This window comes from Odontomachus brunneus, unplaced genomic scaffold (genome assembly GCF_010583005.1).
Source record: "Odontomachus brunneus isolate Ranch 3 - 2012 unplaced genomic scaffold, Obru_v1 Obru_scaffold_183, whole genome shotgun sequence".
In the NCBI taxonomy this organism is placed as follows: domain Eukaryota; kingdom Metazoa; phylum Arthropoda; class Insecta; order Hymenoptera; family Formicidae; genus Odontomachus; species Odontomachus brunneus.
The window spans coordinates 322,017-345,186 of NW_022639633.1; the positions used below are offsets into that span (position 1 = coordinate 322,017).

A 23,170-nucleotide genomic window follows, 5' to 3' on the forward strand; every position below is an offset into this window, starting at 1 on the left:
GAACTTCTGCTACACTTTTTTTCAAATCAAAATAGTGCAAAAGCACATGTCGAAAAAACACTTTATCGCGTTCCATTTTTCACAAAGCAAAAGAAATTGTTGTTTAGGAAAATAATTGTGTATGCTGACTGAATGTTATCGAGAAATGTCGAAATTAATCACAAACTACCTGTTTCGTTAGTAATGACTACTAGAACTGTTTGCATTGCCATCTAACATTTGCGGGCGGAAACTAAGTTAAGGTCCTAATATATATATATATATATATATATATATATATACATACTATTTTTACTTATACTAATATGAAATACTTTTATTCAAATAAGAAAATATACATTTTCTAAAGATCTGTAGAAAACTTTGATCTTTTATGAAAGCAATTATTTATTCTATTTAAACCAAAGAATTTGGATTTAATACCCACCAAATAAATATTAGTTATAGATATTTTCTTTTAGATATTTTTTCGCTCAGAAAAGTGTGGCGATTTTAATGATCTTTTAATTACTTATTCCTGTGACAGAAGTCGACAGCCACGTGTCTGCAGAAACACAGATATTTGAAGTTTCTAAACTTTTCGGCGTAAGTACCTTGCCACGGCCACATTACACTCAATGTGACCGTACTTTTATCTGGCACAGTCGTATCATGGACGGAATAACACAACGGGAACGGTGCTTATCAAAGCTATTCGTACTAAAATTTTATCTGCGCTCGTCTGGCACTCAACAAGAATCAACGCCGTTTTATCACACAACATTCTCTCTTCTGATATTGCAACCGGAAAGAAAAAAAAATATATATACATATATATATATATATACATATATCGAATCTCGAATAATCCATTCAACTCTCTGGACGACGCGCGTGCCCATCTATTAGTTTGTTAATTTCAATTTTATCACGCGTGCGTACGCGCGCGTATTTATCCGTCGATCAATCGTCATTAGTTAAGAGACTCGTGCGCATGGGGCAACGCGACGGATTAATTACAATTTTATATAATTTGATGAACGTAGCCATAGAGCAATCACGGCAGAAATAACGCCAGCTCGATTTCCTCCGGTGGGAGTCGGAGTGTTTGCAGTCACGCGCGCGCGTGCATGAATCGCGAATCACTCGATAAGAACATATAGCGAGGGCCGAAACGTAATATATTAAATTTTGCTTCCTTATCAAGAGCGTTATCGGCGAGACGGCAAAGGTAATTGAATATTTCAGATCGTGCGTCACGCATCACGATTCGTCGCACTGAATTCGCTTTTCCTACGAGCTCATCGAATTATTTCATCGATTCCGCTTGTTTACGCGTCGGTCATGCGCGCGCATGTTTGTGTGTGCGTGTGTTTGTTTGCTTGGCTGGTCAGTCATAAACGACGACGAATAAAAGAGAGTTTCCTACTTTTATGCAACGTCACACGTGCCAATCTTGTTTTGCGAATAATACAGTCACGAAATCAGGCGCGACGCGCGATACAAGATTTTCGGCGGAGGCGATAGCACGGATTTCGCGCGCGCACAGAAGCGAGTCGGAAAAACGTCGGATATTTATCGCGCGAATAAATGAGGATCGATAGTAATCGTCGACAACAAAGTTAAACGCCACGACGGGGGCCGAGCTACAAACGATTATCGGCGATATCGCGTGATGCGACGCTGGAAAAAAAGCGGACCTCCTATCTTGTCGGAATCGATACACAAAGGAACACGTCGATTGCAATTACCGGATTCGCTCGCGAAGCCACTTTACCGTGACATTATCGAACTTAATCCTTTATCACGACTCGGTATACATCCAACACGCCGCGATACTGGTATGTATCCGTAATTACATCGGATCTTAAAATAACATATTTATATAGATATACGTAAGTTACCGTATCGTGAGAGAAAGAGAGGAAAGGGGAACGAAGACTCGTGTACTACTCGAGCGTCTAGACCGTGTCGATCGTCTGTGAAGACTCTGAATACGTAGGTCAGTCAAGGTAGATTGATCGCCGCATGGAGAGATCAGTGCGCTACTTTGGTATGAATCAATACCTATTTAATAGCACATTTTGCACAGGCTGATTTAGGAAGAAAGGTCAATATTCAGGAAGGTCATGGTACCGGGCCTTGTAAGCAAGAAAATTCATACGAATATATATCTTACACACAGAGAAAAGAATGAGTTGCATAATAAATATTAGAATGATATAGTTTCTAATATTTATTATTCAAGTGATAAAAATTCGTTATAGTTTATAACACATTTAACAAAAATTTCGCCGTCAACATCCAATGCACTTTGCAATTTGCGTGAGATGGCTCATCTGAGCTAATCTTGAAATTCTTTTATGCGGCAACAGCATGCGATTTTCGTGTACGCACTAGAACAATAATGTCACTTGAACAATACATATCAAAAGCAGTACGAATATCTCTTTTTTTTCGGCAACAATTTTGCAACCGTACAAACAGCTCTATCTCGGCAACCGTTCGGCGTAAAGCACATGTTCATATGAACTTTTTGCTTATAGGGATCGATACTATGACTTGCCAGAATATTGACTTTTCCTCCTGAATTACTCTGTATATGTTTCTTTTGGAATTTTCTCTCTCTCTTTCTCTGTCTCTCTCTCAGACGATAAATTTTACGGTACAACAGATACACGTATATTACGACAGATACATCTGATTCCTCGCGAAAATGCTGATCGCACGGTAGCTGCCCCCGCACGGGGGACAGCCGGATGATGTATCACCCATAAATAAATCAGTCGGTAGCGATCGACGCTGAGATGAGCAGCCAGGACGGCGCGACGGGACGCTGTACGGCCGTCCCGAGAGGCCATCTCTAGTACTGTGAACGACTCACCACGTTTAAGCTTCTCCAGCGGCTCGTGGTGCAGCTGGTGGCTGGAGTTGTGCAGCATCGAGGTGTCGTGATGCGAGTTACCGTGCAGGTCGTGATGGTGCATCGCGCCCTGCAGATGATCGCCGTGGAGACCGGCCATCGAGGCGGTCGCCGCGGTCGCGTGCTGATGGTGCGGCACCGAGAGGCCGCTCGCCGGCCCGGTCACGAGATCCTGAAGACACAGATCCGCGTTGCCGCCACCGCCGCCGCCTCCGCCTCCGCCGCCGCCGCCGCCTCCGCCCCCGGCGAGTTCGAGGCTCCCCCCGCCCCCGCCGCCCCGCTCCATGCTGTAGAAGGTTAACGTCGTGTTGACTGTTCCTTACGACTCAATGTACAATCAACCTGGCCCACGATCAGGCCGCGAATCCCGCCGGTCTTTCGCCCGCACCTCGTCCTAGGGACACATTCAAGCGTCTCCTTCGTCGCGGAGCTCGAGAATTCGCGTGATTTGCGTTTCTTAAGGGTGTCGGCGACCGGTCGAGGGCATCCGACGCTTCGTTTCCTTCGTAGAGAATGCGGTCTCCACTCGGCGAACTGTTTCCTTCTCAGAGAACGCAGATTCCACCCACACGGACAGCTTCGACACGTCGAGCCGCGTCAGAGTCTCTGTTGGTCAGCGACTCGGTCAGCGTGATGATCGTTGACGTGGTTGGGAATTGGTCGGTAGATCCTGTTTACATAGGTTTGCTAGGGGTTTTGGTGTGTTTCACGCGGTGCGACTTCTTTTAGGAAGATTCCTTTAGGAAGGATCACAGCGCATTCGCCGTGCCGTCGCGCTCTTCCACTCGCGTTAACCCTTATGCTTCGGTTCCTTGACGAACGAAGTACGCGCGAATGCGACACTGTGCGCCGTCGGCATTCGAGATCGCTTCTGGACCTCCGTGGATGGTTATGGATTCGTGTGACAATTTGATAAAACACTACGAAGCTCACGTCCGTGAAATAGAGGTGTGACAAATCAAATGACCAAGTCGCCGTTGTCACGTAAAAATAAGATGATGCGATGAGGAAAGAGTGATAAGAGTCATAGAATCATATAATATCGAAATAGGTTAAACTATCAGCACTATCACACTCGCAACAGTGGCATCTCCCGATTTCTCCACATTTGACGTTTTTCTCTCGTTTTCCCGTTTTCTCAGATTTTCATCTTTCGATATACTTTCCTCTGGTTGTTTCAACAGCCTCTTATCGTCATGGACTGCCACAACTCGCCACTGATGACCTGATCTCGTCGATATCACCTTCACGTATCGTATCTCGTGTAGTTTCTACGTTTGCTATTAGTGTTTAGCAAAGGTGTTCTTGGGGCGAGATTCCGTAGGCCGTCAATGGAAAAGACGTAGGCAGATTTCCACGAGGTATCCTCAGCATCACGTCGACTACCACTATTCTCTAGGCCGGCCTCTATTTCTCACGTTCTCCAGTAGGACCTTCACCAACAACTAAGCAACATTCACCGACTCTTGTCACCGATCAGAATCACGCCGTTGACGACGTTAGCGAAGGACGGACGCGGCACCTCTCCTCTCGCAACACCAAGACCTAAACTATCACAACTTCCGGGTCCTGGTAGCCCGCCCTCCACTCTGGAACTCCACTACATAGATTTACACGCGATTCGGCGCGGCTCGCCGTCCGTAAGGGCGGCCCGGATAGCCTCTTTCTCGCGACGGTCACGCGGACGTCGCCGTGACCGCGAACAACGACGACGACGACGACAACGACGTCGGACGTCGTTGACACGAGCGCGTCAGTGATGACGGGACCGCGCAGCACTAACGTCACTGGTTGCACCTCCGCCCTTAACGCCGCCGGCCGCCGGTGTCAAAAGAGATGCGTCGTCGGAGAGGAGAAGCGGCGGAGCGGGACACGGAGATGGAGGAAAATTATAAGAAGAAGAAGGCGGCGGCGGTGCCGCGGATCGCAGCGGTGTACTCCGATTTTCCCGCTGGTGGATGGGACGGTGTAGTGGCCGCTGCGTAAGTCGGTGGTAGGTGGGTCCGCCAGGCTTAGCTGGTTGAGCCTTTCGGACTGCCTGCCGGCTTAAGTCTCTAAGTCGGTAAGCCGAGCGGATCTAGTGGTCTTGGCTGGTGCACTGGCTGCCTGCTAGCTTGCCTGCCTGCCTGGCTGCCTGCCTGCCTGCCTGCCTGCTTGCCTGCCCTGCCTTCCTTGCCTTGCTTGCCGGGCGGCCTGCCTGACTGTCTGACTGCGCCTCTCCCTCCGGCTCGCTCGCTCTTACTCCCCTCCATCCGCTCCTTCTCTCTTCACCTCCACACACCCGGCTGGCTACCCCCCCCACCTAGCGCATCTCGCTCGTTCTCCAGCGTCTCTCGCACTCTATAGCAACCGCACAGCTCTCTCCCCCTTGGCACGATCTCTCACGCCTGTCCTCCGCTGCCCGCGCCTTTCCTCCCTCGGGCCGTCCAAGTTCGATTGTGTCTCTTTTCGTGTCGCGGGCTGCGCGATTCCCCTTCCCGCTTCCTCGCGGATCGTGTGTGCGTCCTTGTCAGCGTAGTGCGGGTTTTCGTCCGCCACGTCTCTCGCGATCTCTTACGCCTCTGTCTTGTCCCTCCTCCGTTTTCCCTCCAGCTGATACCCCTCCACGGCGTCTTCCTCTCACGCAGCATCCCTTCCTCCGGAAACGCACGGTGCACCTTTCTCTTCGCACTTCGCGTTTGTGGTGATCACGATCTCTAGCGTAGGCTACCCGGTTTCGTATGCATGCGTGCGGTCCGGCAGCAATTCTTAGTGCTGAGTCCGCTGTTACTTCTTCTTCTACTTCTTCCTTTTTTTCTTCCGTCTCTACCTGGTATTCTGTCCATTGACATTCGCGTTGTCATCTATCTCTCTTATTTTCACCCCACCGTGATCTTTCGCGTCTTTTTTCGCAGCGTAGTTACTTGGGATACGATCACACCGGTTAACGTTTGGCTATCACCAACACGCATCCCTCCCGGCCCCCACCCCTACCTATTTCTGGACTTCAACCCCACCTTTGACCCCTCGTGTTGCCCCTCCTACGCTGGCGACGGTGACCGGCGTGCTTGCCCCTCGAGTGAACGTACACGCACACGTGGTGTGTTTTCTCTCTTCCTTCCTCTGTTAGACTCGTCGCGAGATCTTGCGGATCTTATCGCATTACGACGATTATCGTTTGTTGTTCCTCTTGTACGACCTCATGCTGCCTTGACCATGCAAGATCGCGCGAAATCCACCAGCAAAAGCCTGACGATCACCCTTTGCTTTCGTATAAAACACGTCGCTATAGCTCCGTCTGTTTACATGGAAGTTCTCATATGCAACACAACAGAGAGGTGACGAAACTGCCTAAATTTCTTGCGCGTTGTTGCGAAGAAACAACTTTTAAGTGTAGGTTACTTCTACATCGTAGAAAGAAAGACCTCAAGATACAAGAAAGTGGAAGTTCCAACATTAATAGATGATGCGACTTGATGGTTTATTATGAAACGTCATCAACAGCTATCTTACGACCTGAAGCAAATTATTGATTATCCGTCATCCATCAAAGTCCGAAAAACAATTCGCATTTTGCTCATGACTTTCACAGTTATCATACTTTTTTACACTGAATATGATCATCGGTCGTATTACTTCACCTTTTGCTCCTCATAGTCATTGAAGTTAAAATCGAGACCGCTGATACACAGTTATCGCTCGGCTTATCAGTCGGAGCAAATATCGAACTGCCTGCACGGATGGTCTGGAGTCGTTTGTATTGGATATTCTATTCGATTCCAAGAGGTGTGCCTTGAGCACGACGTCGCGCTCCGAGTTTATGATTCGTGCGTGCACGCTTGCGCCGGCAATCCCACGGAAAAACGACATCCCCCATCTTATCGAGTTCATTTTCTAAATGATGAAATGTTGGTCGTCACCGACTCAATTTTCAAGGATCCAAGTAACCAGACAAGTCAAAAGATATTGTATCGTCTCTCTCGCTGGTACATTCTCTACACCAAAAATAACTTTTCCTTAATAACGGTAATATTTATCGCACTTTTGAGATCATCAATTATTGTCAGTACAGTAAATCAATCTAAACGTTTTATATAAGAATATTATTTTAGTATAACATTAGATGTCTGTAATAATTCTATAACTATTAATCCTCTTTTTTTTTCCAATCAAACATTTTTGACAAAATACATAAAACATGTACTAAACAGTAAACTCTCATTTGTACGAGTTATAATTATTGTAGCTCGTTCACTTTTTAGGAGAAACCTTTTAGGTATTTATAGTTGGCTCGAAGAAAATATTGGTTATATGCTTTATTTATGTATTTATTGTGCTAATTAAGGATTCGTAACACTTCCTGATATCGAAATATTATCTAATTAGTATCAGGTTAAACTAGGTGCCAGATGTCACACTTTTTAGAATTTCGAAGTTACAACTCCTCATACAACCAATCGTTGTGATCAATTATATAAACATAGTATAGACAACTTACCTTTATGTTTTTATACCCACAATGGTCCTGTAAACCTTTTTCTTCTGTAATAACCGAAATACGAACATACTGCAACATAATCATCTTACTTTAATGCCGAGTTAAATTGGTCAGCGACTCGGGGTAAGAAGTCTACATATAAAATATTTGGATTAGTAGTCTCCGCGAGAGATCTCCAAGAGACCTCCACAATTCTATCTAGGTTAGGTTAGCAGTTAACCAATTGCTGACCAATTTAACTCGACATTAGGGTAAGATAACCATGTTGCAGCATGTTCGTATTTCGGTTACTACAGAAGAAAAAGGTTTACAGGACCGTTGTTCGTATAAAAACATAAAGGAAAGTTTATATAGTTACTATATACACTGAGAGAAAAATTATCTTAAAATCAACAAATATTTCCTTGGTGGGTGCCATTAACATATTTGTTGATTTTAAGATAATTTTTCTCTCAGTGTACTATGTTTATATAATTGATCACAACAATTGGTTGTATAAGGAGTTGTAACTTCGAAATTCTAAAAAGTGACATCTGGCACCTAGTCTAACTTAATACTAATTAGATAGTACTTCGATATCAGGAAGAGTTATAAATCCTTAATTAGCAAAACCATCGTCTATGTAGCGCTCGGCTAGAATTTTGTTTGCCTCAAATTTGACAACGACAAAGAACAGTGAAAGACCAATTACGTCCAAATCACTTTCAACTTCAGAATCACCCGAATCAACCTAGTTTCAAAGTGTGAGCAGTGTTATGCATTCCCCACATATAATATTTGATGTCTCGATAATCGTGCTGCGGGCAATCAAATAACTTGGTGCCGTGGAACTACTTTAAAGACACGACGGCGCCCACCTTACCCTTATCGTAGGAAGAGTTGGCGGCCAGCTAGGTCCGAAACGGTCAACGACGAAGTGGGCCGCGCGTGATCCTCGTAAGAGAATCGTCGGCGGTAAAAGGAAGCTGAGAATGTCGTGACTGGCGTCAAGAAGTTGTCACGCAACGGAACGGAACGACACGGCGCGGCGTGGCGCGGGGCTGGGAAATCGTCTTCCGAGGGAGAGACCGACGCAAGGAGAATGGAAAAGAAGACAAGAAGACAGAGAGAAAGAGAGAGAGAAAGAAGGGGGGGAGAGGGAGAAAAAGAAAGAGGGACAGAGAGTGGCTATCGGTGGCGTAGTGGCGACGGAGGGTGGGTGGAACGCGGCGTTCTAAAGCACTCGATGGAGGAGAACGCGTGGCGGGCGCGCGGAAAACGAAGAGCGCGATACGAAAACGGGGGTTGTAGCGGCAGTACATACGTCAAGCTAGGAACAGAGCGCCATCCCGGGGATCCCCTAACGCCTCGGGGAAAGTAGAGGAGACAAATGACAAGATGGCCACGCCTACCGCGCGGGTGGCGTGGGCGTTATTTGCCGGTGTGTGCGTGTGACTTCGCAGAACCTAGCTGGAGTGGGAGCACAGCGGTGCGACTCGGTGGCGGTCTGGTGGGACGAGGGAGAGAGAGAGAGAGAGAGGGAGAGAGAGAGAGAGAGAAAGACAGAGAGAGAGAGAGAGGGGGGAGGGAGAGAGCGGGTTATGTACGAGGCAGGATCGCGGGGTAGGACGCCAGGCGTTCGCCGGGGTGTCTCCTGATTTTTGAAGCGGTCCGATCGAGTTATGTGGACATACGGCGCGAGCGACGTCATTCGTGACTGAAATGGAAGGACTACACTTGTCGCACACCATCGGTGAATTAAAGTCGAAGACACAGATCGGGGATGGATGTGTTTCGGACGCGAGATGCCGCGGCCACAGGCTGCGGTATTGGTGCGACACCAATACCGCGGGCGAAATGATTTATGCTCGAACTTGAGTCCGGCTGAACGCGGGACGATGATGCGGATAACTGCGGGAAAATCTCTCGGTGCTTCTAATCAGCGTGAAATTCATGCGGCGTCTGGGTCCACGTTGAGGACACGACTATCTTCATGTATCAAGGACGGACAATGTGGACAGACCGAAGTTCGCGATGCGCACAACTCCTATCGATGCGCGGCAGACGTGCACGGGAGAATGGGCCGTTTGTAATATACGGCCGGCCATAATTATTGTAATTCGATAATAATTGAAGGATTACGGATTACGTATGTATATAGGAGGGCCGCCTATGGCACGGCTTTGCGGCTGGCCTCAACACCCCGAAGCTGTCGCACATGATCGCATCGACCATTGGCCTCTCCGGATCGACGTTCAAGCCCGATTCGAACAATCGGCTCGTTCTATCGATAGGCTGAACTTCGCGTAACGATGAGACGTGTTGTCTGTCTGCGCCGTTTTTCTCTATCGTGCGAAGAGCCGCTAACGTACTTGGAAATCGACACGTGTATGAGCCGTTCGTTCGGAAACTCCGGCGAAAGTTACAGCCCGAAGCACCAGCCAGCTTTTATTCGTATTTAGGGCGAACGTGGCCTTTCGAGTTACATTTGTTTCATACTAAAAATTACACGTCGTATTAAATCGTGCGCGGAACATATTCGATGGAATGTCTAGCCTTTATTACGCGCAGTAGAGATACACACGGCGACGCATCTCAACGAGGTGTGTTAACAAAGATCGAAGTTTACTTCTCCGAATTTTTTCACTTGTCATTAACGCACGTGCGTATGAAGTCAGAACTGAAGGAAATCTTGCATTGCGCGCGACTTAATTGACCTTGTAAATCTTATCGCACTTTTTTTTATCTCTTTTACGAGCCACTGCGAATAGAGGCCCACATTACTTAATTGACGCCTGCGATCCTAATTATTACTCCGTGTCATGCGCGGAATTATTGTTTGTGCTTGCCATTTGCTCGATATCGGCGACAACCATAAACGAAGTTATTGCCGGGATGTCATAAAAGGATAAGATAGACATTTATCAGCTACGAACGGTCGCTTGCTCGTTTTATGCCGAGAGAACTCGACTCACGAGCATACACATCCAACGTTAAATATTACCTGCTGGACGATTATTCTGTAACTCGCGACGTAAAAGAGAAGAAAAAAATCTCAAAGATCTCATCGTCGTATTTTGCTTGGCGTCTATTTCCGCCCAAAGAGACGACACAAATCTGAGAATTCAACCGTTTTTAAACAAGTCGCGAATAAATTGTCTAAATTTTCTGAATTTTAACGACACTTTGCATGAGGTATCGTTTGCATAACTACGCGAGATAGGTACGTTTTTGTAGTGCAAAGTCACATTTTCCAGTGTTTACTGCTATTACGGCAAAAACATTGTTTTTCAGTGCGCTTATTATCTAGCGATTGCAAACGCTCGCGGATCGGCGGCCGCTTTTCGTTGAGCAAAACATTAATCGCGCCGCCACCAGAGCTGTCTATCGCGGCCAATCTTTATCTACTTCTTTCGTACGATCTGTGTCGAGATAAAATTTTCCCCGAGCAATTACGGAATAGTTCGAGAAGCGCTCATTAGACTTTCGCTACGGATTAGTTTTCGCGCCTGGTTACTGGAGAGCTCGACGCGAGAGCAATCTAACTCATCTTTCAACTTTAATTAATTCTTTAAAATTGATCTCTCCCCTCGACTTTAGGAGACCAATTTTCCGAAGTCTGTCCCAGCGAACCGAAGTCCGTTAGACTACCATTGGACTCTGAATCCTCTCTCACCTGCAACTCACTCGTTCTCACCTCTCTGCGTCTTCTCAGACGGAAAGATAGACAGCCGGTGGAGCTCTCCTCGAGGAATCACGCCAGGTCTGTGCGAAATATCGACAAGATAGGCGAGATAAATCGGCCGGTGCGGTTGCGCCATAAAGGATCCATCGGCGGCATGAAACGTTTCTATGACCGCGCGCATAAGAGAGAGAGACCGAGAGGGAGAAGGAGAGAGAGAGAAAGAGGGAGAGAGAGCAGATCAATTGCCGCCGACGCGACTCACTCGTGTTTTACTAGCGATAGTAAAACGCGCCCGAGGCGCAAACAATCGATACTCGTGCGGAATATCGTTTTTGAGATCCGTATCTGTTGCCGCGATAACACCCTCCTTTGTGCCTGCATCGTGTATGCCTCCTCAGAATCGCCGAATTTCAACAAAGAGGCACCGAAGGTGGCGAGAGAGGCCGCCGTTCTTCCGACTTCTCGATCCTTCCTTATCATCATTCTCAGAAAGATAGGCATCTTGTGACATTTATTGCGGGATGATCGATCTCACGTATTTTTCATCCGCTTTGACATTGCTGCTCAAGGTTAACTCGCATGCGTGTCGCATAAAGAGATTTTCCTCCTTTGGGCATCGCGAAATTCCGCGGGTCTTTCGGCAGACATCACGCCGCGATTGCGTTTATTAGTATTTCCGCAAGTTTTCAAAATTGTGCGAAAATTACAAATTCTTGGGCTATACATAATTATGGCCGAAATTATATATTTGTTTGAAAATTAGACACACTGAGAGAAATTATCCGATAAAATTTAATAAACGGACATTGCTCAAAATACTGATAAATTTTTGTATCCGATCAGGAAATATCTGATGAGAAATATGCGTTCATAATTTTTTGATCGGTTTACCTGATGAAGTGTCATTATGATCGAAAGTATCCGATAAAATTTAATCAGATATTCTGATCGAATATAAAAACTGATCGGAAATATCTGTCTGTTAATTTTTTATCGAATTTCTCTCAGTATATTTTAATGTCTTTATATCACGTAGATCGTTATATATATTTATTATTTCTAAGATAATTTATTTTACTGCAATTTCCGTGTAGTCCAGTACATAAGTCCAGTAGTCCAGTAGTTCTTTATATAAAACTTTGTTAGAAAGAAATATAATTTCAACGTAATATTTTACTATAATATTTTCGCTATGTACAGAAATTCACATTTAACTCTTCAACCTTACTCCATGTGCTAACTTACTTGGCTTCGAGAATTCTGGCATTCGGCTGTACAGCACGTGCCAACTCAGTTAACAGTAACAAATTCTATTAAATTTTATTTAAAATTACATACTACACACACACACACATACACACACAACCAGCTGTTGACAAGTGGATTCTTCTCACTTGAATTAACAGTATTTATGAATAAACTGTCAACGTCATGTGAAAATCTGTGGAAAGCAAATGTTAACCTATTCATTGCGTATAATGTTCATAAACATCACGGTATATGACCCCTTTCTGCGGGAGAAGGAGGGAAGTCTTGAAATTTCACAATTTCTATAGATATATTCTGAAGATAAGAAAAATATCCAAAATTGGTGTACTAGAGAAAAGGTAGATTCACAATGAACGTGTTAAGTTACAAAAACGTATACTGAGAGAAATTATCCGATGAAAAGTTATTAACAAACGGATATTTCCGATCAAATTTCGATCAATTTTTATATCCGATTAAATTTTATCGGATATTTCCGTTCATAATGATATTTCATCAGCTAAACCAATAAAAAAATTATAAACCAATATTTCTCATAGAATATTTCCTGATTCAATACAAAAATTCATCGATATTTGATCGGAAATATCCGTTTGTGAATTTTTTATGAGATGATTTTTCTCAATGCATCAATACAAGATATTCCAGAGTATATCGAGACATTTTCTTTCGTCTGTATATATTCGTCGGGAAGTTTGAAGTAGATCGTCGACCTATGACAAAATGACTAGGTGCCAACTTCCAACTTCTCATTAGACTTTGGAAGAACACGCAATCAGATCAGAATAGCTCGTAAGAAACGACTTGTCTCGAGAGAGTGAAGCGTGAGAATCCTACTGATCCTGTTTACCCGACGAAATGCGGGCCATTGCCCTCGCGATTTGAATAGGAAGCGTCGCTTCGCGGAAAGATATAGGCGCACGTCGACACAATAATTTACAATATCCTCGATCAGTTTTGCTCTCTATCGGGCGACGGGATACGATAAAAACGGCTAATCTATCTATCTATTTATCTGGATTGTAAAACGCGTCCGTCAGACGTGCCGAGGGGGCTTTATCTTTGCGCTGAATCTTTTCGCGCGCGAGAGCAATCCGAACAAATATGGTGTGACCGAAATTCGTCTCTCGTCGCACGGGGCAGCTCCAAAATAATCCTCGTCAGCACGACATCTCCGTCGCGCGAAGTATCCCGAGGTGCATTTTTGCTACGTACGAAAGGGAGAGAAGCGTATCTTTGCGCGCGCGCGTCCTCGAACCCGTCGAGTTTATTCTCGCGTGCGAAGGAATCATATCGATTGCCGTGAAGAACGACCGTGGCACCTGGGGGTTGCTCTCTGTTTCGATTTCGTTTACTACTGGCGTCAGTCTCTTTTTTCCCGCCGCCTCCCCGTGCGGCTGCTCGTGCCTTTTCCTCTTTTTCCCTCGACTCACCCCCTGGCGCCCACTCCATACGACGAAGCCGTTCGGTCGTTACAGCGCTCCGTCTTTACAAATTTTATATCATTTTTATGAGGCATAAAGTCGTCGAGAAGCCGACCGAGGAGGGAAGAGGGTTAGATCGCGCGCAGAGCGCGACGGAGGGGAAAAGCTTCTCCGTCCGAGTTGCCCCTCTCGCACCCTTGTCGCCCCCCGCCAGTCGCCGTTCTAGTCACGTGGCTGGGCGGAGCGGATCGCACCCCCTCGTGCTCGCTTGTCCGCGTGGGGTGCGAAGAGAGGAGAATGCTAGCCAAGCGGGAAGGGATGATGCGTCGCGCCAGGGGTGGAATGTAGTTCGCCGGACGAACTCTATATCGAGGAACGTTTCGTGTCTTGTCTTGTTAAAAATTTCCGATACGTCTTTCTCATCCACGAGCGAAATACAGTTTCGGCTGAGCGCTCTCGCTTTTTTGGCACAGGGTCGAGTTTTATGGACGACGCATTTCGTATTGAAACGCGCGACGAGTGCGGCAGGGACTCTCTGATACTTTGTTTTCAGGACCAGTGTCACGAATCGAGACAATTAGAGATGGCTGCAATACGCTTGCAACGCAGTTATATGGATAGACATATTGTGACGGGACGTATTATTGCTTATGCAGATCAAAATTAAATGGCGTGCACCGGGGTTGATTCTCATTAGATCAATCTTCTTTTCTCTTTTTCTTCTTTTAACAGTATATTGATCGTCAGAAAATGCTTTAACGAAGACGTAGGATAGTGTATGCGCGAGTCGCGATTAAACTGGACCCTAATTGGGGAAGAACAGAAGGGCGATGAGATGATAAGTCACAACGTGACGAATCGATCGGCTCCTTCGCGTGGACTATTGCCGCGCGCCGACCGATTATACGGCAAGGATTACTCCCAGTTTAAGGTTAATCCTGTTTAAGATGGACGGAAAGTAGGCGAAAACTTGGCTTCTTACTCGGTCAGTCTTCCGGCGATAGTGCGGCTTAGCGGCATTAGGGCCGACGATCTCGTTAACGAGCTTTCAATGGAGACGACTTCGCTCGCGGATTCGTTTCGCGCTTCTTTAAATACGCAGCACGGGCCTCGATTCTCAACAATCCTGACGCCGCCCACGTCTGATCCTTGTGCTTCGATTTCCTCGGGTTAGCTAAGCGATTTGGGGAAAGGACATCGTCTACACTGAGAGAAATTATCCGATAGAAAATTAACAAACGGATATTTCCGATCAAAATACCGATGAATTTTTGTATCCGATCAGGTAACATCCGATGAGAAATATTGGTTCATAACGTTTTGATCGGTTTATCCGATAAAATGCCATTATCATTGGAAATATCCGATTAAATTTAATTGGATATTTTGATCGTATACAAAAATTGATCGGAATTTGATTAGAAATACCGTTTGTTAATTTTTTATCGGATAATTTCTCTCAATATACGTGCTTCTTGTTTACTTGTATGTCTCTTTCCTGAAACTTATAATGAGAGTATTTGGATGAGATTATGAAAAATAAGTTCAAACATAGTAATCTCTTCAAAAAATTGTTTCAAATGTGATATCGTCCATATAGTCCTCTACAGCTGTGTCCAACTTATTTTTACGAGTTCAATTTTATGCACGGAGAAAGCACTAGGAATATTACTTGGCTAAGTATGGTTGTTGCAACAAAATATTGTGTTGCTGCTATTTTTTGCTCTTGCATACAAAAGGTTTATGAGACCAAAGAACTTTGAAAGTGATACATTGACCTTCTTTGCTATTTGTCCATATGTATTTGAGCGGAATTTTTAATGTTGTATAGCGCAATAAAACACTATATGGAAAAAAAATTTTGTATTAAAAGTCATAGAAATATAAAATTAATAATTTATTCTATAATATTTTCTGGAAAGCTCTAGTTTCTACTTTAATATTGGAATAGTAATATTGCAGTATAAATTACTGTAGAAATAGATTCGACAATCTACCTGATATGCGATATATATGCGATATAAAAAAAGACAATTACAATCATTTTGTAGTAAAAAGTCACAGACATCTATAATATTTTTAATAAAATATATAATAATTTCGGTCATAATTTTGTTAACAGTTCAAAATTAAAAAAATTTGTTGTAATTTGTATTGCAATATTTTTTCTGTGTAGGGATCCCTCAACTATAATATTTTTCTGCACAGCAGCAATATTCTTTCCGCTAAGATAACTATATATGAGGATATACTAATTAAACATTACATATCATACATCAAGAGAAAAAAATACTTGAAAATTTATTTATAGGATATAAAGAACATTTCTGTAAAATAAAATTTATTTTTGTGAAGTAATATATCTATTTTTCTCTGTGAACAAACTTTACATCTCACGAATAAATTTTCAAATATTTTTTTCTCAATACAAAAACTGTGGCTGAAAACTGTATAGGTAAACATATAACAACAGAAATTTTTAATGCAACATCTATTTAACTTAAACTTATACAAAATTTTTTCTAACCATAGAGAATTTTGTTGTAGCAACTATAACCGTTTTTTCCGTAGGAGTTAACTGATTTTACAACTAAACATTTTGTTTTTGTCATTTAAAGATATTGTGATACATAAATATCCAATATGATATCATGTTTACAAATAAGATGCGTCATAGCATGTTAATGTACTTTTTAACACAAAGTATTTATACAAGTATTTATAATCGCTATTTCAATCCATAATATACGAAGCGCAAAATTCTTTGTCTTCCGTTACGTGCAAGCTCTCTCTCTTTTTCTTTCTTTCTTTTTCTCTCTTTCTCTCTTTTACTTCGAAATTCAACGCGCACGTGTAAACGGCGTCACCCTTTTGCGTGTTTTGATAAATGAACCGCGAGCACCGTCATCCCCTTACCCGACCTCCTTCAGCCCCCTTGATTCCACTCCATCAATTTTCAATCACAAAGAAGTCTCTGCTCCGCCGCCACGGTTATCGCGGCTCCTTCTTTGGTCGGTTATAGCTACCTATATACTCATTCTCGTACCTTCCTTCATATCCTTTCTCACACTGGTTTACCTGTCTTAGCCCACAAAAATCTTCTGGTGTGAGTGACAAAAATATTTCATAAAAATGCATCTCTCGAGCGCAAATGAAATTATTTCACGGCGTAATTGTACTCGTAATCGTCGCAAAGTGAGTATAGAATATAAAATTTTTACATGATATTTAATAGGACATAAAAAAATAATGTTTCTCGATCTGCATTCTTGAAGGACGATTCCAATGTGGACTTTTTCGGGAGAAGTCCGATTTGTCGCGTTATGTTTAATTTTGGACGTTAAATATTAATGCATAAAAAGGCTACACGACAAAATAACGATTTAACGAAAGCAAAACGGGCAAACTGTTTTGGCATGCGTCGGGAAAGAAGATAATTTTCGCAATTGTGTCCCGTGGAGATCAACGTGTGCTGCGTGGGATTACGTGGATAAAGAGAGGCGTGCAAGATAAGCAAGTTTTTTTTTATTATTGGCAAATGCTCGAGTCTCGTGCGTGACTAATCCTAATGAAAGCGAACAGCACGCATTGGTTGTGTTTGGACGCTAATGGAGATAATAAATGTTCGTGGATGGCAAACATTAACGATCGTAGGAATTATCTTTTGCTTCGTCGGCTCGGCTGTAAAGATATCTTCCCACGACCCCTTCCACTATTATGTCACCGATGGTCCAACAGCTGGCCAATCGAAGGCCCTCGTTGAATTTTGCAAACTGATCCGCAATTTTGACCCAGCTAGTTGCGTCAATCGTGACACTCATTAATTAATTAATTATCGGGAGAACAACGACTCGTGACTATTATACTAATATATGTACTGGTTATTATTATAAATATATATTAATACTCTATTAATTATTAATTTTAGATTATTAATAATTATTAATATATTTATTAATAATTCTGTTAATATTCTATCAAAATTATTAATATGTATTATTGCTATGCATTTATCCTATCGCAATTATTTCATTTGTTCCTCTGCTTGAGGAGATCTAAGGCTCATATTAATAGTCATTCACTTGAAATTTGTTTCTCACATGAGATATTCAGGTCAGAATTTGGAGTTAAACTTGACTTCTTTACTTGAATCATATAATATATGCGTCATTGCATTTGCAATCGCGATTCGGCGGAAAGATTCACATCTAACTTTATATTCAACTCTAAGTATCTTACCTGAGACAAGTTTCGAGTAACGACTGCTAATACGAATTTAAGACTCACATTAATAGTCATTGCTTGAATCTTGTTCCACGTAAAACTCTCAGGTCTGAATTTAGAGTTACATTGAACCTTTTTTATTTATATATGCGACATCTGTAATCGCAATTCAGCTGAAGAGAACTCATATCTAACTCTGAATTCAAATCTGAATATTTTAAATAAAATAAGTTTCAGTAATGACTATCATAATACAAGTTTGAGGTTCACATTAATAGTCGTTACTTGAAACTTGTCTTATGAGATACTTAGATCTGAAAATAGAGTTAGATTTGATTTAGGTCTTTTTATTTGAATTTCATGATATATACGACATTATATTTGTAATCGCGATTCAGTCAATATCTAACTCCAATTAAATTCAAATCTGACAAGGGAATGACAGGAACTGCCCAAATGTTTTAGCCTAAATGACTATGCGCAATCGATTCAGCATGTCAAAAAATGGTTGAATCCAAATTTACAGTTGCAGTGCCAAAGAAACAAAAGAGTACTGAGCCCTAGAAGTTTAAATTTTTAAATTATTTTTTTGCAGGCCAGCTAACCAATGCATCTTGTGCAACTGCGCAAACGAATTTGAGTTGACGCCCAGCTCATTACATATTATGAGTTATTTTATGCCCCACACTAACATTTAGTAAAAAACTTTTGTTCTTTTGTTAACTCCAAATTCTGATCTGAATATCTCATGTGAGAAACAAATTTCAAGTGAATGACTATTAATATGAGCCTTAGATCTCCTCAAGCAGAGGAACAAATGAAATAATTGCGATAGGATAAATGCATAGCAATAATACATATTAATAATTTTGATAGAATATTAACAGAATTATTAATAAATATATTAATAATTATTAATAATCTATTAATTAATAATTAATAGAATATTAATATATATTTATAATAATAACCAGTACATATATTAGTATAATAGTTATCACGAGTCGTTGTTCTCCCGATAATTAATTTTCTTAAAATGTTTCATAAAATATGTTCTTATAGTATTTTTAACGTAGAATCCAATCCTGTTATTAGTTTTTTAATTTAATGTAAGTTTTACGGAATATTCTTTATTTAGTTAATTCTTTATTTGGATAATTCTTGATTTGGTCCTAAAATAAGAATCCAAAATTTTTCTATGATTTGTGAAAAATATATGTTATAGAAGAGCTTTTCGGCTTTCCAAAATATCCAAGATCATCAAAATCGGCCAAAGTAATCAAAAGTTATGTCATTTTTTGTGAACAAGTACTAGGATATGTTGCCGAATTTTGCACAAATTCAACTATAGGTGAATCAAAATTTTTATAAAAACTGACATAACTTTGGACTGGATTGTCCGATTTTGATGATCTTTGGCATTTTGGAAAGCTAAGAAACTCCTCTATAACAGTTTTCAAAAATAAACAAAAAATTCGTTTGCGTAGTCACACAAAACGCATTGGTTAGCTGGCAGTAAAAAAAATAACTTAAAAATCTAAACTTCTGGAGCCCAGTACTCTTTTGTTTCTTTGACGCTGCAACTAAATTTGGATTTAACCATTCTTTGGCATGCTGAATCGATTGCGCATAGTTATTTTGGCTAAAGCATTTGGACAATTCCCGTCATTCCTTTGTGAGTATTTCATCTGAAATAAGTTTCAAGTAATAACTGTTAATTATGGATCTAAGACAATTATTTTTTTCATTTAAAAATCTTCGTCGATGGTGGTGAGAGAATCGAATGAATTGTAAAAGTCGAGCTGCATTCTCTCGTGCATTTCACGCGCGTCTTGATTCGCGCCGAGTGAAGAGGCTGCGGATTCGCGAAATAATATCGAGCGTCGGCGAAATCAAAGGAATCTGCAGTAATCCAGCCGACGGTCTGCGCCGTGTGATCCGGACGACCCGTCAGGCCGCAAAATATACTTGAAATTACGATCTATCCAGTCCGAAGGACGCTTTCTTGCCCTCGATTCGGCCCCGAGGAAGCGAGAGGAGGAGAACCCGGTCCTTCTCGAAATTACTCGGACGTTAGTGTAGGTGTCACACGTGTGCGTATGTGTATGTGGCGACTCGCGCGCGTGGTATCGCGTGTGCCGATATCGCGCACACGCGCTCACCTACCCACACAGCCGCGGCCGCGTCGACGTCGCGCACCCACACCTATCGCGCTGCTGGATCGGACTCGCGCACACGCGGTCGACGGGCCGCCGGCGGGGAGCGTAGGTGAGAAACTGAAGAGAAATGTACCCCGCAGTCCCCTTGATACCGCGCTCCGGACGACGCCGACAACCAATGGAATCGCGAGTCCGGGGCGGTGCCTTTGGTGTCGGCCAACATGGCAGCTCTTCGTCTTGCTCGCCCGCCGGCGGACACAGTGCCGGAGGTGATCCACTTCGTACGTCTCTCGTCGATACTCCCGTTTCCTCCTATTGTTCCACGCCGTCATTGTCGCGGCTCCGAGCCGCCGCGCGTCTCGCCCGCCGCCAGCCGGAAATTTCACGATGCAGTGACCCACGTAATTCGGACCGGATGGACATCTATAGCAATTGTTTTTCAGTAAAACGGCAGGCGCTACACGGCGGCCGCGGCCCCCAATCGGAGCACGGACACGTCGGCCACGGACGCCGCACGTGAGGTGAAGTGCAAGCGACAGGTGAAGCCAACACCACCACCATCAGCCCGTATCGCCACTACGACGATCTGCGCCGTTCTTAATTTAAGCTCGTCGTCCGCGAGAAACGCATTCGCGCGGAAGAAGTGAGAGCGGGCATCGCGACGGAATTCGCGTCCTACCGCTAGAAGTATTTTGAGCCTTGGGCGAATACTTTCCGTATGTGATGATTCTCTGACGTGGCTAATTTGTCCGGCTGATTGTTGAACTGCCTGGCAGCCTTTTCAGGATTTATACAGGAAATGGCTGGCACTCGCGTGCGCTCTCTGCGTAGTCCTTGACGGCAGAAGCGATGTAATAGCAAATACAAGCGGTCAAACAACGATGAATATCAGTTTCACAAAAATATCAAACGAAAAATCGAAGATTCGGAAAGTTGGCGGTCCTACTTCGAACATTTGTTTCTCTCTCATGTCGAATCGATGCTAGAAATGATGAAGCTCGAGTAGAAATTTAATTAGTCGGCCTCTGAATCAAAAACTTGTAGCCAGCTACTAGTACAGGCTAAATTAAATTTTCTAGCTTGTCAATTCATTGCTGATTGATTATTCACCGAAATATAGAATTGAATTTGTTGTCCAGCCGTTATATATAATAGAATAGATAGCGCTGTCTATTCTAAAATACATAATCTACTGACTGTATCACCACTAGTAATTTAAAAGTAGGCAGTAAATTTTAGAATTGAGGTTAAGTTAACTTCATAAAAATCTTAAAACAATAGAATTGAACGTTACATTACTGGCTAGCAACTGTTTACGGATTTTCGTCTCATAACTGTAGTTTCCTTTAATCATCAGCTAACTTATTTATCTAGTCACTAGGAAAAGTGAGCGTTACATTACTGGCTAGACACGAATTTACTATCTCGTAGCTAGACATCGACGACGAGGTTCAATTTCTAGAGAACTTATAACATCTGAGCTAGATGTTATCATTCGCCGCTTGTATAATAATTATGATTATTAGGTTTACGTAATCGCGATTCGATATCGCGATTTAATTAAAGAATACGCAATCAACATTGATAAAAATCACGACACGTTGATTTGTCTTAAAATTGGCTGCCTTGCAAGTGATTATGCATGATAGAGCTTCTTCGTGTCACATTCTCACGATTTTACTTCAGTATCATTTATCGTTCCATCGCGAGTTCGGGAAACGTTCACTACTTTTTCTGGAGGTGAACGTGAGATTTTGCGCGAACAAGAGTAGTACAAGGGTGCGTCGATAATATATCATTACAGGATTTTAGGCGACTTTGGAAACGGAGTTTTGGCGCGAGCCACGGCTAATCTCTCATGTAGATAATAATGACTGGAAAAGCATTGTACGTCTGCCCGGAAAATTCATTTGGTCTGAAGCTCCGCATAACTTATAATGGCTTAGGTGATATCGCAAATTATTTTCCCACCGCGTGGCCCGGATTAAGCAGCGTCTGCCTAAAATAATTATCCCCGCCCTATCCGCGCCAATGATAATGTTCCTATAAATACCTTAAAAGCTAAGAGTTTGCGCTTGAATTTGCTGCTACAGATAATCGTTCTTTCGTGTAGCTAGTCGGAGATAACTCTTGTATCATCAAAATTATTAAATTTAATCGAAATCGCAAATTTATCTTATCTTTTAAAATTATAATTATCTTGATATTAGTGAAATAATCAGCAGGCTATTGCGAGAGTGAAATTTATTGAATGTGTTAGTGGAAAGGATCTTGACGCTTTATCGCCTGGAAGCTTATTAATGGGCTTCTTACTGCTAGTAAGAAAGTAGTAGGTAAACTATTGTTAAGGAAAAATAAACATTCCATATAGATAGTAGAATATTACAATAAAGCCGACGTCGATTTGTATCTGTGGCATTCGTCAGAAATTTTTCATCCTGGCTTATTATCCGGATAATATTTACATAGTCATTCAAATAATTTCTTATTTTTAGAAATGATTTGTAAGGCAAAATTAACATCTAAATGTCCTTATAATCGAGCTATTTCATTTTCAACGTAGCACTTTTCAACTTTGACTTACAATGAATGATTATCTTCTCATCAGAAGCGGGAGAGTTTCAGCTTTTGAATGCAATTCGTCTGACGTCGCTACGACTTTTCTGCCCGGAGGTATCAGCGAACGGCGAATACCCCGAGCAGAGACTGGGGCCCGCCGACTATGTTACGTGGTGCACCCTTCCAGGCGTGCGCATCCCCGAGAGGTGTAAAGTCCGAAGCGCGAATCTATTACAATGTACTACGCGGGTGTCCGTTGGTAGCCCGCAAAGAACGGTACGCCGACTTTGCAATCTCCTAGTGTCCCTAAAAGATAGAGTCTGGCTACTTGCCTTTCAAAGTGGTGTACTTATTTGGCGCAAATGACTCGTGTCGGTAAAATGCGTTGCAAGTATCAAGTGAAACGTGCTTCAAGTTACTTTTTTCATCACATTTTGTATGTACTATGATTATATATATATATATATATATATATATATATATATATATATA

The 23,170-nt window shown here is 42.7% G+C and overlaps 1 protein-coding gene and 1 long non-coding RNA gene across 5 annotated transcripts in view; one reads left to right on the plus strand and one right to left on the minus strand.

Moving 5' to 3' along the window:
- Window positions 1-23,170, plus strand: part of LOC116851637 — a 95,474-nt gene that overhangs the window by 61,662 nt on the left and 10,642 nt on the right. The window lies entirely within an intron of this gene.
- Window positions 1-23,170, minus strand: part of LOC116851634 (pituitary homeobox x) — a 166,652-nt gene that overhangs the window by 40,401 nt on the left and 103,081 nt on the right. For 2 of the 4 annotated variants that reach the window (XM_032831249.1, XM_032831247.1), the window contains exon 1: window positions 2,864-5,841. The exons of 1 other annotated variant lie outside the window; for it this stretch is intronic. In XM_032831249.1, the coding sequence (XP_032687140.1) occupies window positions 2,864-3,188 (325 nt within the window). In that variant the 5' untranslated portion in view covers window positions 3,189-5,841. Of the gene's footprint in view, window positions 1-2,863; window positions 5,842-23,170 lie in introns of those variants that run through there. One more of the 4 variants, XM_032831248.1, reaches the window with a different exon arrangement.